At 55.4% G+C, this 13,865-nt stretch overlaps 1 protein-coding gene across 3 annotated transcripts in view; it reads left to right on the forward strand.

The window, feature by feature from the left end:
* Window positions 1-13,865, forward strand: part of MYH7B (myosin heavy chain 7B) — a 29,640-nt gene that overhangs the window by 8,466 nt on the left and 7,309 nt on the right. For all 3 annotated transcript variants that reach the window (XM_039728230.1, XM_039728229.1, XM_039728228.1), the window contains 18 exons: window positions 639-742; window positions 1,578-1,716; window positions 2,920-3,038; window positions 3,777-3,926; window positions 4,501-4,671; window positions 5,270-5,449; window positions 5,533-5,665; window positions 6,109-6,185; window positions 7,724-7,811; window positions 8,222-8,339; window positions 8,875-8,998; window positions 9,365-9,501; window positions 9,909-10,164; window positions 10,671-10,913; window positions 11,288-11,464; window positions 11,811-11,956; window positions 12,495-12,585; window positions 13,140-13,529. In XM_039728230.1, coding sequence (XP_039584164.1) covers window positions 639-742; window positions 1,578-1,716; window positions 2,920-3,038; window positions 3,777-3,926; window positions 4,501-4,671; window positions 5,270-5,449; window positions 5,533-5,665; window positions 6,109-6,185; window positions 7,724-7,811; window positions 8,222-8,339; window positions 8,875-8,998; window positions 9,365-9,501; window positions 9,909-10,164; window positions 10,671-10,913; window positions 11,288-11,464; window positions 11,811-11,956; window positions 12,495-12,585; window positions 13,140-13,529 — 2,843 coding nt within the window. The remainder of the gene's footprint in view (window positions 1-638; window positions 743-1,577; window positions 1,717-2,919; window positions 3,039-3,776; window positions 3,927-4,500; window positions 4,672-5,269; window positions 5,450-5,532; window positions 5,666-6,108; window positions 6,186-7,723; window positions 7,812-8,221; window positions 8,340-8,874; window positions 8,999-9,364; window positions 9,502-9,908; window positions 10,165-10,670; window positions 10,914-11,287; window positions 11,465-11,810; window positions 11,957-12,494; window positions 12,586-13,139; window positions 13,530-13,865) is intronic.

The raw sequence follows: 13,865 nt of genomic DNA on the forward strand, positions 1-13,865 counted from the left end.
TTGCACAGAGTCCTCGTGGGGTGGTGGGTACAGCCCTGACCTCAGCGTGTGCAGGCTGCAGATTTACTCATTTTGGGATAGAGGAAGTGTTTTGCAGCCTCCTCAGCAAGTGAGGTGACCTGTCTCAGGTGAGCTTGGGCACAGCTGCCCAGCTCTCTCTGGGCACTGGTGTAGATGTGATCCCCAGGACAGCCCCACCTGATCTGAGCTTGTGCTGGGGCAGCTCTGAGCAGCCTCCTGGTGCCACGTCACACTCAGGAAGCCTTTCCCCACGCAGAAGGATGGCTGGCACAGCCCCTGGGGTGGTCAGCTCTTGGCTGAGGGCTCCTGAGCTTGGTGCTGAGCAGCACCTTATTAGGCAGGTCTGAGGGAGCAGTAATCTTATCTGGAGTCACAAGGGCATGGTGGCCACTTCTAAATCAGTCTGCAGCCAGGCCATGTCCCAAGATAGCAAGCTGGAGGCAAGCACAGAAGAGGTGGACCCATGTGTGGACCTGCCTGTGCTGGAAGGGGCTGTTCCTCCCCCAGCTGCTGAGGCTGGGGAAGCCTTCCTGCTCCATCTGTGTGCAGGGCTGTCCCTCTGCCCAGGGATGTCCCTGCCAGGCTGGCCTCACCCTCTGTGTGTCATCCCCCTGCAGATATGCTGCTGCTGTCCCTCAACCCCTACGACTACCACTTCTGCTCCCAGGGGGTGACAACAGTAGACAACCTGGATGACGGCGAGGAGCTGATGGCCACAGATGTATGTGCACAGCCCTGGGCCTGGGGAGGGCACAGCCTTCCTCTGGGCAGCTCTGGGGATGTGCCCTGCCTTCCTTGTGTCCCTCTTTGAATCAGTTGGGAATTCCCTCTGGGTCATTGGTGGCTGTTGTGCCTACAGGAAGGGACAGAGTGACAGATCTGCACCAACAGCCTCATCCAGGCAGGGAAGGGAGAGCCATTCCCTGCATCAGGAAGGGGCTGAGGCACATGAGCACTTCCCATGGTGTCCATGAGAAAGAAGATTACAGAACGATTAAATTTGGAAAAGACCCCCAAGATGGTTGAGTCCAACCTGTGATTTATCCCCATCCTGACACCCAGCCCAGAGCACTGAGTGCCATGTGCAGCCCTTCCTTGGACACCTCCAGGGATGGCGGCTCCAAACCTCCCTGAGCAGCCCCTGCCAATGCCTGACAACTCTTTCTGTGAAGGAATTCCTCCTGATATCCAACCTGACCCTCCCCTGGCACAGCTGGAGGTTGTTCCCTCCCATCCTGTCCCTGTTCCCAGGAGCAGAGCCCGACCCCCCTGGCTGTCCCCTCCTGTCAGGGAGCTGTAGAGATCAGTCAGGTCTCCTCCTGAGCCCCAGCTTGGAGAACCTCCTCCTTGTGGATGCTAGGCCAGTCCTTTTGCTTTCAAATGGGTCTTGTGGGAGCTGGAGCCACATTCAAACCCCGTGAACAGGATTCCTTGGTTAGGTGCCCTCCAGAGAGGGCACCCTGCCCAGCCCCAGGACAGGGAGAGTACAATGGGAGAAGGGCCCTCACGTCAGCGTGGTGAATTTGCTTTATCTGGACTGCGTTGTGTCTCCTCAGCACGCCATGGACATCCTGGGCTTCAGCAGCGATGAGAAATACGGCTCCTATAAAATAGTGGGGGCCATCATGCACTTTGGGAACATGAAGTTCAAGCAGAAGCAGCGGGAGGAGCAGGCAGAGGCTGATGGCACTGAAAGTGAGTGGGGCTCTGTGCTGCAGACCTGCCCAGGCTGGGATAACTCCCCTGCCTGGCCTGTGGGGATCCCCTGATCCCCTGATCCCTCACTGATCTAGCCCTGCTGGGGTGCACCAAGGGTGCACCTTGAGCAGGAGTATTTGGGATGGTCCCTCTGCACGGTGGTCTCATCTGCATCAGACTGGTCTCAGCAGCATCGCAGGCTGTCACACCCCTGCTCACTGACCTCTCCCTGCTGGGGTGCACCAAGGGCTCGGCCTTGAGCAGGAGTATTTGGGATGGTTCCTCTGCACGGTGGTCTCATCTGCATCAGACTGGTCTCAGCAGCATCGCAGGCTGTCACACCCCTGCTGGGCTTCATCTTGTGCAGTCTCCTCCTGCTCCTCACCTCCTGCCCTTCCCTGGACAGCATTCCAGGCAGGGCATCCACAGAGGATGAGCCAGGCTGGGAGCAGGTCCTGCTCAGCTCACAGCCTCCTGGGGAGCTGGTAGAGTAGGACACAATCACTGTCTAACACTTCTCCTGGTTTGTTGCTCAGCAAAATCCAATGCAATTCACAAATCTAAGAATAGTCAGGCTGCAGAACAAACCCGAAGGGAAAGGGTGACATTCCAGCACGTGGGAGGGTAAGAAGGGGGAACTCTAGCACATAATTGGAAGGTTTCAGCAGGGATCCAGCAGAAATTGCTTCCTGGATCAGTCTTTGTCACATTAACATTCATGAAAGAAAAGTTCTCTGTGCCTCAGGAGTGACAACACAGGCTTTAGCTGCTACCTGGTAATTAATGAAGGTTTTGACATGGCAGTGATTGCCCTAGAGAGGTGATTTGCTAGCTACAATCTGCTGTCAGGAGTTTTTGAAAGACAATCCCCTCTTTTCCGATCACTTCAAATTCACTGCATAGAAATTCAAACGTCCACTGGAAAATGCATAGAGAATCCCAGATCAATAAGGCTAAACCTGATAAGCACCTGATAAGGTGCAGCAAGCCTCCAAACAGTAACTTCTCAGTCAGGAGGTTCAAACTTTAAAGCATCACTGACTATCCAAGATGTAAAATCACATTAGACACTGGAAGAGGTGGAAAAACCAGTGTGGTTAGCACTGATCATCATAGGAGCAGGTCATTTTTTATTTTGGTTCCTTTTTCCCTTCCCAGACCCTCCTTGCAGGCTCCTCATGCCTTTGTGCTGCCTTCCAGGTGCTGACAAAGCTGCCTATCTCATGGGAATCAGCTCAGCTGACCTCATCAAGGGGCTGCTCCATCCTCGTGTGAAAGTGGGCAATGAGTACGTGACCAAAGGTCAGAACGTGGAGCAGGTGAGTGGCAGGACAGCAGGACACCTGTCCCCTGCTCACACTGGGCTGCCACTGGTGCTTCAGTTCACTGGCTTGGGTGTAGGAGGAGACTCCAGAGCAGCAGGAGAAGGTGTATCCACACTTCTTGGCTTTTAGGAGAAAATGGGTGGCAGAGCTGGCTGATAGCTTTGCACATTAAGCAAGGCTGGAGATTCAAAGAGTGTCTGAAATGGGTTGGCCCCCAGCCAGAGCAGGTCCAGGTTCTGTGGATCTGCTTCAGAGACAGTCACACTCCTGTGAAGAGTTCAGCCCTGAAAATTAGAAAACTCTGGATAGCTAAACACTCATCTGAGTTGATCTTGTAGAAGACTCAAATGCACCAAACATCTTGTCAGATTGCAGCCACACCCCAGCTGGGAACCCAGACCTGGCCTGAATAGTGCAGGCCAGTCCTTGAGCACAGTTCAGGAGCTGGTGTCCTGTCCAGAGTGGACTGTAGGCTCTGGCCAGGCACAAGGCTTCTGAAAATGTCACTTTAAACTGAATTTATATCCTAAGACCTTGGAGGAAAGATAGGCCAGGTGGGCAGGAGCACGCTTGTGAGGAATGCAGAACTAATTTTGGAGCTTGTGCTGTAACCACGAACCCCATGGATGGGTCTGTCCATCCTTTGTGTGCCAGGAGGAGCTGTCTCTGAGCCTGTGGCTCCTGCAGGAGCAGAGAGGAGCTCAGTGAGTGCTCTGGGCTGTGCCTTGGCAGGTGCTCTACGCCGTGGGGGCCCTGGCTAAAGCCACCTACGACCGCATGTTCAAGTGGCTGGTGACCCGCATCAACAAGACCCTGGACACCAAGCTGGCCAGGCAGTTCTTCATCGGCGTGCTGGACATCGCAGGCTTCGAGATCTTTGATGTGAGTTCTGCAGGCCCCTGCAGCGGGTTCAGGGAGTGTTCTAGGGGCAGCTCAGTCCTGGAAAATGCATAGAGAATCCCAGATCAATAAGGCTAAACCTGATAAGCACCTGATAAGGTGCAGCAAGCCTCCAAACAGTAACTTCTCAGTCAGGAGGTTCTAACTTTAAAGCATCATAGACTATCCAAGATGCAAAATCACATTAGACACTGGAAGAGATGGAAAAACCAGTGTGGTTAGCACTGATCATCACAGGAGCAGGTAATTTTTTATTTTGGTTCCTTTTTCCCTTCCCAGACCCTCCTTGCAGTCTCCTCATGCCTTTGTTCTGCCTATCTGCTGGCCTTGATGAGGAGCTCTGGTCTGAATTGATGTATCTGGAGCAAGCAGGCAGCTCTCAAGGCATGGTTTAACATTGCTGTGGGCACATCTCTAGTGATTGCTGGCTACCTGCTGTGCTAGCCACACAGCTGAGCCTGGCAGGGATCACCCTTCACACCAGGCAAAGCACAAGAGTGAATCCCTTCCCTTCTGGAGCTCCTCCTTCTGACTTGGATCTGTTTTGTTCTTGCAGTTCAACAGCTTCGAGCAGCTGTGCATCAACTTCACCAACGAGAAACTGCAACAGTTCTTCAACCACCACATGTTTGTCCTGGAGCAGGAGGAATACAAGAAGGAAGGCATCGAATGGGTCTTCATTGACTTTGGCCTGGACCTGCAGGCCTGCATTGACCTGATTGAGAAGGTAGAGTGTGAGGCAGGGCATGAAAATGGTACTGCTGGGGGATGGTTTGTGTGCAAGGGCTGCAACAGAGAGGTGCTCTGCTACCAAAATTAAATTTTTCCCTCCCTCATCAGTGGCAAGTACCCAACTTTTTTTTCCCCCACACTTACAGCTCAGAGCCTCCAGCCCTTTGAGACCTTTTCCACACAAATTTTGACTTTATGAAAACATGGAAATTCTGTTTCTACCCGCTGGGAGCCACAAAACCTGGTGCAACCTTTTCCTCCAGAGAGCAGTCATCTCTTCCCCCCTTTTCCTACCCACTTGCAGCCCATCAGTGCCTCTTGACCATTCAGAGCAGTTTGTAGAAAATATTTCCACCATTCTGTTGGGCCTGGGCAAACTTCCATGTCTTGCAGGCCTGGCCAGTCCCACTTGGAGGTCAGGTGCAGCCTGGAATATGCCAGTGACAGCTTGGCTCTGTGGCCAGTGTCTTGCCCCTGGATTAGGATGGGATCCCCCAGGTCAAGCCCATGCTCAGTGGCACACAGCACCCCTGTTTTGGGATGGGACATGGCAGCACTGAGCTCAGTCCTCTTCATCCCCCCTCTCCCTGCAGCCCATGGGAATCCTGTCCATCCTGGAAGAGGAGTGCATGTTCCCCAAAGCCTCTGACATGACCTTCAAGTCCAAGCTCTACGACAACCACATCGGGAAGTCGCCCAACTTCCAGAAGCCGCGGCCGGACAAGAAGCGCAAGTACGAGGCGCACTTTGAGGTGGTGCACTACGCTGGTGTGGTAGGTCCCTGGCAGCTCTTCCCAGCCCCCACACCTTCCCCGGGCAGGGACAGGGCTGGCCTGACCTTCCTGTCCTGGCACAGGTGCCCTACAACATCGTGGGCTGGCTGGACAAGAACAAGGACCCCCTGAACGAGACAGTGGTGTCCGTCTTCCAGAAATCCCAGAACAAGCTCCTGGCCTCCCTCTATGAGAACTATGTGGGCTCTGCTTCAGGTGAGGAACCCCCTCACCACCTTTTTTACCTCAGTGTCTCCCCTCCTCTCCTCCATGCCCAGCTGTTGGTGCAGTATCCCTGTCCCTGGCAGCCCAGGCAGAGGGAAAACCCACATTGATCACTAAAATCCTAGTAGGTGGGTGTTGGTTTGAGGGCTTGTGTAGGGTTGTAGGGTTGTTGTGGTGGCCCTGTAAATTTAGGAGTGTGAAGGGGTGTCTTACTACTGGGAGCTGAGGAACAACACCCAGAGCTGGGTGCTGTGGGAGATGGCTGCTGGGTGTTTTTGGTGGCCAGTGCCTTTGTTTTGCAGCAGGGCACAACCACCTCTGCTTTAGAGACAGCAAGGGCTGTGGGAATTTTAGGGGTGTTCAAGGGCACCCTGAGTTCTTCAAGGCAGGCAGATGTTTTGCTGATGTAAGTAATCAATATTTCAACCCAACAGAGGAACCTCACAAGCCAGGGACCAAGGAGAAACGTAAGAAGGCAGCTTCTTTCCAAACTGTGTCACAGCTGCACAAGGTGAGAGCCAGCCCCTCATCCAGGGCCCTGAGGGAAACGTGCTGAGGGTCCCACTGGCAGTGCCACTTCCCTGCCAAGACTCTGGGCTTCTTGCACCTCCTGGGGCCTGAGGGACCATGAGAGCTCCTGAGGGGCCATGAGAGCTCCTGAGGGGCCATCACTAGAGCAAAGCCCCCAGCTCCCTCCATCCCTGGCCAAGGGGGCTGTGCCTGGCAGAGTGGCAGCCCTGTCCCCGTGCTCCTGGGGCAGGACACGAGGCTCCAGGCTGGCAGAGCTCCCTTCCCTTGGAGCTGGGCTTGTGCAGCTCCTCCGCCTCTGAGAGAGCGGCAGTTAAGACTTGTAGTGATGTTTAGATAATTAATTACATGAACATCACTTTAAGTCTGTGCTGCTTCTCTCCTCGTTCCTGCCAGCGGGAAGGACAGCCTTTGGGCAGAAGACAATGGAGGAGGATCTTGCAGGTCTCTGAGCAGGCCGCTCCCTGTCCTGGGGGGTGACCTGGCCCATTTTACTGCTCAGGGTGTCTCACAGCTCCATGCCATGCTCACCACTGGAGTTTCTTGTCCAACCCAGAGCTCAGCCAACTGGAAGGCAGCTCAGAGGGATGTGTCCTGCCATGGCAGCCTTGTGGTGACAGTGCAAAGGTCACAGCCCCGAGGCTGCCAGAGCTCCAGGAGCATTTGGACAGCACTCCCAGTCACAGGGTGGGGTTGTTGGGGTGTCTGTGCAGGGCTAGGAGCTGGGCTGGGTGATCCTTGTGGGTTCCTTCCAACTCAGGATATTCTGTGATTCTTTGCCAAGGTGCTTGCAGAAGGCAGCTCTGTGGCAGAGCCCCTGTTGAGGGAAAAGTGTGACTTTCTTCCTTCTGGACAAGTCACAGGCCTTGGGGAAAGTGTCTGTGGTGAGGAGTTGCCCCATGGTGATGGGGAGCTGTGGGAAGGTGTTCTCTTCCCTGAGCTGGTCCTGGACAGGCTGAGCCTGTACAAGCAGGGGAAGGCAGCTGCAAACATCAAGGGTAGAGCTGCCTTGGAGAGAAAAGGAGGAGTCTGGTACAGCAGGGCCCTCTGTCACGGGGTGAAGCACTGTGGAGGAGCAGGGAAATCCTGCATATCCTAACATTCTCTGTCTGCAGCCAGTGTGGACAGCAGCACTGGAACTGCAGGGTGCTGAGCACAGAGCTCTGTACCAGGAATTTGCTCAGTCCCGTGTCCCTGGCTCTCCCCTGCAGCGAAACTTTACCTACAAATACTTGGGAAGCATCTGGCACAGCAAAGTTCTTAGCACAGCGACACCTGCCAGTGCCATTTGGCCTGTCTGCCTGCCCAGCCCCCTCTGCCATGGGGACAGTCTCCCAGCCTGGCAGGAGGACTGACCCTTCGCCAGTATGTCCACTGCCAGGAGAGCAGGAGGAAATTCCCTTTCTCCTGCCATAAGGGGCTCTCAGGGTCTGCTCCCTCCCTGCCTGTGGGGGAAAGGGGCTGGAGAGAAGGAGAAGCAGGGCAGCAGAGCTGTCCCCTCACCCCCTGTGTGCCCTGCAGGAGAATCTCAACAAGCTGATGACCAACCTGCGCTCCACCCAGCCCCACTTCGTCCGCTGCATCATCCCCAACGAGACAAAGACCCCAGGTATGGGACAGCTGGGGCAGTGCCCTGGGGACAGCCACATCTGGGAACTGGGAGGGATTCTTGCACCCACCCTCTCCCCAGCCCTCTTCCTGCTGCCACTGAGCCCTGACCCCATCTCAGTGCTGAAACTCCTGTGACCCGGGTCCATCTCCTCTGCTGGGGAGAATGAGCTTTGCCAGGCTCCCATTTTGGCTGTGCAGCCTGGCACCTGGATAGCAGCAGGCATGGATGAGTCTTCCAGGCTGAGTTCCACCATGCAAGGCACAGGCTGCAGCACTGGTGCTCAGCACACACCTGCAGGACAGCCTGTTCAAACCACGGGGTGTTCCCAGGGTTCAGACCCGGGCTGCAGCTCCATTTCCTCTGCCTTCTTGGGCTGAGCATTGCTCCGTGTGTGTCGTGCCCCACAGGAGCCATGGATTCCTTCCTGGTGCTGCACCAGCTGCGCTGTAACGGGGTCCTGGAAGGGATCCGCATCTGCCGCAAGGGCTTCCCCAACAGGATCCTCTACGCGGACTTCAAGCAGCGGTAACCCCCTCTTCTTCCTCACCCAGCACGTCTTTTGAGGGCAGGCACATTTGTCCTGGCTCCAACCTGCTCCCCAGCTTGTGCAGAGGTGCTCTGAAGCCCCACATGGCCCCAGTGCCTGTCCACTTTGGGATGGCTCTGCTGCTGTGGCTCTGCTGCTGGCTCTGGAGAGTTTGGGATGGGATCTGGGTGTTTGAGGTGCTGGTGCAGGGGGAAGGTGGCAAGGCTCAGGCCTCTCTGATCCTGGCTCAGATTTCTCTCTGCCCTTGGGGTGGATCCTTAGGGTTCTCACCTCAGGGTTCCATCCATGCTGCTTAGCACAGGCCTAGTGAGGGCAGTGGCCTCCTGGCACAGTTTCCCCAATGTTCAGGGACTAAAGTTTGCCAGGGTTCCCTAGTGCCTGCAGTCCTGTGCCCTGGAGCAGCTGGTTCACACCCAGCTGTGGGGCAGCCCCGTGGCTTCAGCGGGCACTGCCATGCCTGGGGCTCAGGTGCTGCAGTCCTCTTGCATGGCCTCCCTCTGCTTTGCCCCGCAGCTACCGTATCCTCAATCCAGCAGCCATTCCAGAGGACAAGTTTGTGGACAGCAGGAAGGCCACAGAGAAGCTGCTGAGCTCCCTGGAACTGGACCGTGCACAGTACAAGTTTGGCCACACCAAGGTGAGAGGGGGCAGCTGATCCTTGGGAGGGAGAAGTGTCCCCTGCTGTTAGTCTCCGTGCCTGTCTCTGCCTGGCCCCAGCCCTGCTGTAGCCCTGCACTCTGCAGGGTCTGTGTGGCCCTTGAAGGGACTCAGGAGGGCAGAGGAAGGTGTAGGCTGGGAAGAGAAAGAGCAGCTCTGAGCAGGTCACTGCTGCCTGACATCATCCCACCCAAACATCATCTTGTCCCTGCTGGGGAGGATGACGTGCTCGGGGCAGGTCTGGTCCCTGTGCCATGAGTGGGGGCACCTCCATGTTTCCCTGGCAGGCTGTGTTACCCCTGAGCCCTCTGTCCTTCTGCTGGTGACTCCACTCTCTTGGCCACAGGTGTTTTTCAAGGCTGGTTTGCTGGGCTTGCTGGAGGAGATGCGAGATGAGCGTCTGGCCAAGGTCCTGACAATGCTCCAGGCCAGGATCCGTGGGTACCTCATGCGTGTGGAGTATCAGAAGATCATCAGCAGGAGGTAGAGCTGTGGGGGCAAAAGGCAGAACTTTGTGTCTCCTTGTCTCTTCTGCACGTGTCCATGAGTTTGACCTGTGGGGTTTGCCTGTGTCTGGCAGTGATTGGTCCTGAGGGATGGAGGTAACCTGGAAGAGGTCTGGCATGGCCCTGGTAGGGAGGATCAGGGTGTGGGGAGCTTCTGGTTTCCACTGGAAGATTCAGAGGGAGGCAGAGTGAGGAGAGCTGAGATCCAGGCCACCCCACCCATCCCAGCTGGGCCAGTACAGTGTGCAGACAGTGTCCCAATTCATTCAGCATTCTGCCATTTGTCCAGCTGCTGGAGAATGGAGCCATATCCAGGCCTGCAGAAGCCAGGATGGGACATGGGAAATGTCCAGTCCTGATGATGCTGTGCTTGTATTCCCCCAGGGAAGCCCTCTACACCATCCAGTGGAACATCCGTGCCTTCAACGCTGTCAAGAACTGGTCCTGGATGAAGCTGTTCTTCAAGATCAAGCCTTTGCTCAAGTCTGCTCAGACTGAGAAGGAAATGTCCAACCTGAAGGAGGAATTCCAGAAGCTGAAGGAGGCTCTGGAGAAGTCTGAGGCCAAGAGGAAGGAGCTGGAAGAGAAGCAAGTCTCCATGATCCAGGAGAAGAATGATCTGGCTCTCCAGCTGCAGGCAGTGAGTGCCTCACCCTCTCTCTGGGGGTGTTAAGACAGTACAGGGTCCATGGGTAGAAGGAGCAGAATATTCTAGAACCCTCCTTCAGCCTCTTGCAGTTCTGAAGCTCCCTCATTGTCACAATCTGTCTGAAACACAACCTAAGACTGCAGACCTGAAGTACCATCATGTCCTGGGGCTGTCACAGGGATTTGTGATCCCCTGGCTCTAGGAAGGGTGCTCTCCTCACAGAGGAGTGGGAGGGGATTGCAATGTTTGCTTGCCAAATTTTGTGCTCTTTTTTTTTTTGTTTTGTCGTCCCTCTGGAAAGATGGAGCTGCTCTTTGGCCCTGGTCAGTGTGAGTGGTTGAACCTTGGTGATGGGCAGTGACTGGAGCTGTACTTTTTGTACACCTGAGCACCTCGGGCTTGCTCTGCCCCTTCCACAAGGAGAAGGCCAGGACAGCAGGGCTGAGAGCAGGCTCCTGGGGAAGAGGGTGAGCGCTGCTCTCCTGTGCCTCTCCCAGGAGCAGGACAACCTGGCAGATGCAGAGGAGCGCTGTGACCTGCTCATCAAGTCCAAGATCCAGCTGGAGGCCAAGGTGAAGGAGCTGATGGAGCGTGTGGAGGATGAGGAGGAGATGACCTCGGAGCTCACCGCCAAGAAACGCAAGCTGGAGGATGAGTGTGCAGAGCTGAAGAAGGACATTGACGACCTGGAGATCACGCTGGCCAAGGTGGAGAAGGAGAAACACGCCACAGAGAACAAGGTAACCAACCTCCCTGCAGTGCCAGCCTCAGTGCCTGTGGGGACACCAGAGGAACATCTGGGATAAGGCTGCTGATGTGGGGAAACTGGGGCAGGGCAAAGGGGAAAGGGGAGTGTGAGAGGGAAAAACCCTCTGTGTCCTGCCTTATTGCCCAGAGGGCTGTGGGCAAATGGTTCTGTGATGTGGCAAGTGATCTGAGGCGTGGAAACCCACCTGGTGAGGCCAGCCTGGCCAAGGGGACAGGGGCTGGCTGCTGGTGGGGAGCAGAGCTGCTGGTGCCCGTGGATGGACTCCTGCCTTGCCAGGGTCAGGCTGCTGGAGTAGCTTTGCACCTCCCTCTGAGGTGCTCTCTACTTCTGTTCTCACTGATGCAGGTTAAAAACCTGATTGAGGAGATGGCTGGTCTGGATGAGATCATTGCCAAGCTGACCAAGGAGAAGAAAGCCCTGCAAGAGGCCCATCAGCAGGCCCTGGATGACCTGCAGGCTGAGGAAGACAAGGTCAACACACTGACCAAAGCCAAGGTCAAACTGGAGCAGCAAGTGGATGATGTGAGTCACAGGCCAGTGAGAATAAAGCAAGAGAGGTTTGAGTCACATGTCCAGGAGAGCCCAAAGGCTGTCCCTGAGTGGGATCTGGAGTGTGGGATGTCACCAGATCCCCCTTTAATATGGCCAGTTGATCAATAATCCCATTGACAAACTACCCCTGAAACAAGAGGTGGTGTAGAGCACCTCATGGAGAGCAGTCCTGGGCTGAGGGAGCGGGACTGGAGACCAGCTGGGAAACACCTCTGGCTCCCAGGGGATTGGTGAAGTTCCACAGCAGTGGACATGGGTAAGGGTGGGGCTACAGAAGGTCTTTTCCTTCCCTACCCCACCTCCCTTTGTTCTCCAGCTGGAAAGCTCTCTTGAGCAAGAAAAGAAGGTCCGCATGGACCTGGAGAGGGCAAAGAGGAAGCTTGAAGGAGACCTGAAGCTGTCACAAGAGTCTGTAATGGATCTGGAGAATGACAAGCAGCAGCTGGATGAGAAGCTCAAGAAGTGAGTGTGTGACACATGCCTGGGCTCTGGGCACCTCTAAATCCAGATGTGTGGATCTAGGGGCAGCTGGGCGGTGGCTCTGAGCACTGCTGTGTGACCAGCCCAGGCAGTGGGGGTTTGGTTTTCCTGGGCACTTTGCAGAGAGGCTGAGGAGCTTGTGACAGGCTCATAGACCAGGGCTCATAGACCTTCCTTTGTCCATGGGGCTGGAGAGGAGGGACCTGCCTGGCAGATCCAACACACTGCTGGGGCCTCAGCTGCAAGTACAGACTTCAGTTATGCCCCATTCTCACTGAGGAACTGGAGAACACCTTGCGACCCCAGAGAGAAACCCTCAGAGCCAGCTGTCTGCCAGTTTGGCTACTTGAGCCCTTTCTGTGAGCCTTCCATGAGCTGCTGCTTATCCCCACAGTCCCTTTCTGTTGTGGGCTTGTTCATCCTCTGGCCTGGGTGTAAGAGTGCAAGGAAATTTAGGAGCCAGAAGGACCTGTCAGGACAGTGTTTGTCTGATCAGAGGCTCTGTCTTCTGTCTGTGCAGGAAAGACTTTGAGATGAGTCAGCTGAACTCAAGGATTGAAGATGGGCAAGTGATGGAGGCCCAGCTGCAGAAGAAGATCAAGGAGGTCCAGGTATGGTGAGAGGAACTGTTCTTACATCCTGGGACTCCAAAATTTCCATTAGATGTGATGTGCAGGGGAATCTGCATGAGCCAGTCCCTCTGTGAGCACAGGGACATCTCCCTGGAAAAAGCTGGCATGGGTGGCAGGAGCCAAGCCCTCTGCCAGAACATGGGTTGAAAATTAAAGAATGAGCTATTGAGGTGAACACTGTCACCAGCCTGAGGAACAGCTTCCAGGATGTAGTTCTCTGTCCAAAATAAAACCTTTAATCTGGTAACCAAACTCTGAAAATCCAAATCTAGGACACTGGGCTTCTTCCTATCAGAGATGGGTTCCAAAATCATGAAAGTTCCCATGAAAAGGAGATAATGCCAGCTGGATCCTTATAGCAGGGACAGAGGGGAACAGGAGCTCCAAATACGCTACCAAGGAGCACCTGCCTCCCAAAACAGCCCAAGACTGGTGGCTTTATGTCTCCCATCATCATCTGCTCCACTGTGGAGAGCAGAGATGCTGGAGCTTCACCCAGAGCTCGGAGCACCTGCCCTTTTGTGTGTGTGCAGGCGCGCGTTGAGGAGCTGGAGGAGGAGCTGGAGGCCGAGCGCGCCGCCAGGGCCAAGGTGGAGAAGCAGCGTGCGGAGGTGTCGCGGGAGCTGGAGGAGCTGAGCGAGCGGCTGGAGGAGGCGGGCGGCAGCACGGCCACGCAGCTGGAGCTCAACAAGAAGAGGGAGGCGGAGTTCCTGAAGCTGCGGCGGGACCTGGAGGAGGCCACGCTGCAGCACGAGGCCACGGCGGCCGCGCTGCGCAAGAAGCACGCGGACAGCGTGGCCGAGCTGGGCGAGCGCATCGACAGCCTGCAGCGCGTCAAGCAGAAGCTGGAGAAGGAGAAGAGCGAGATGAAGATGGAGATTGATGACCTCTCCTCCAATGTTGAGTACATCACCAAGAACAAGGTGGGTCCTGGTTCTCCGTGGGGCTGGTTGGTCTCTCCTGTGGGTTTCAGTGGGTGCGGTGTGAGCACGTCCATGGCGTGGTGTCTCAATTAGCTCTTTGCCATGGCCAAGTCCTGTTGCTATAGGACACAAGACAACACGGCGCAGACACCCTGCTGTTCTCAGGGCAGGAAAAGAGAGCGTTTATTTTCTGACTCCTACCTTTCTAGATTTCCAAAGGTGACAGAGGATTGGAGGGTGAAAGTGCCACCTCTCCAGGGACACTGGACAAACTAACAGTCCATCAAGTTTCTCCTCCTCCATAAAAGAATGCAAAACAATAAGTTGTTTACAGAA

Source organism: Passer montanus, unplaced genomic scaffold, assembly GCF_014805655.1.
Source record: "Passer montanus isolate IOZ18808 unplaced genomic scaffold, ASM1480565v1 scaffold64, whole genome shotgun sequence".
Taxonomy (NCBI): domain Eukaryota; kingdom Metazoa; phylum Chordata; class Aves; order Passeriformes; family Passeridae; genus Passer; species Passer montanus.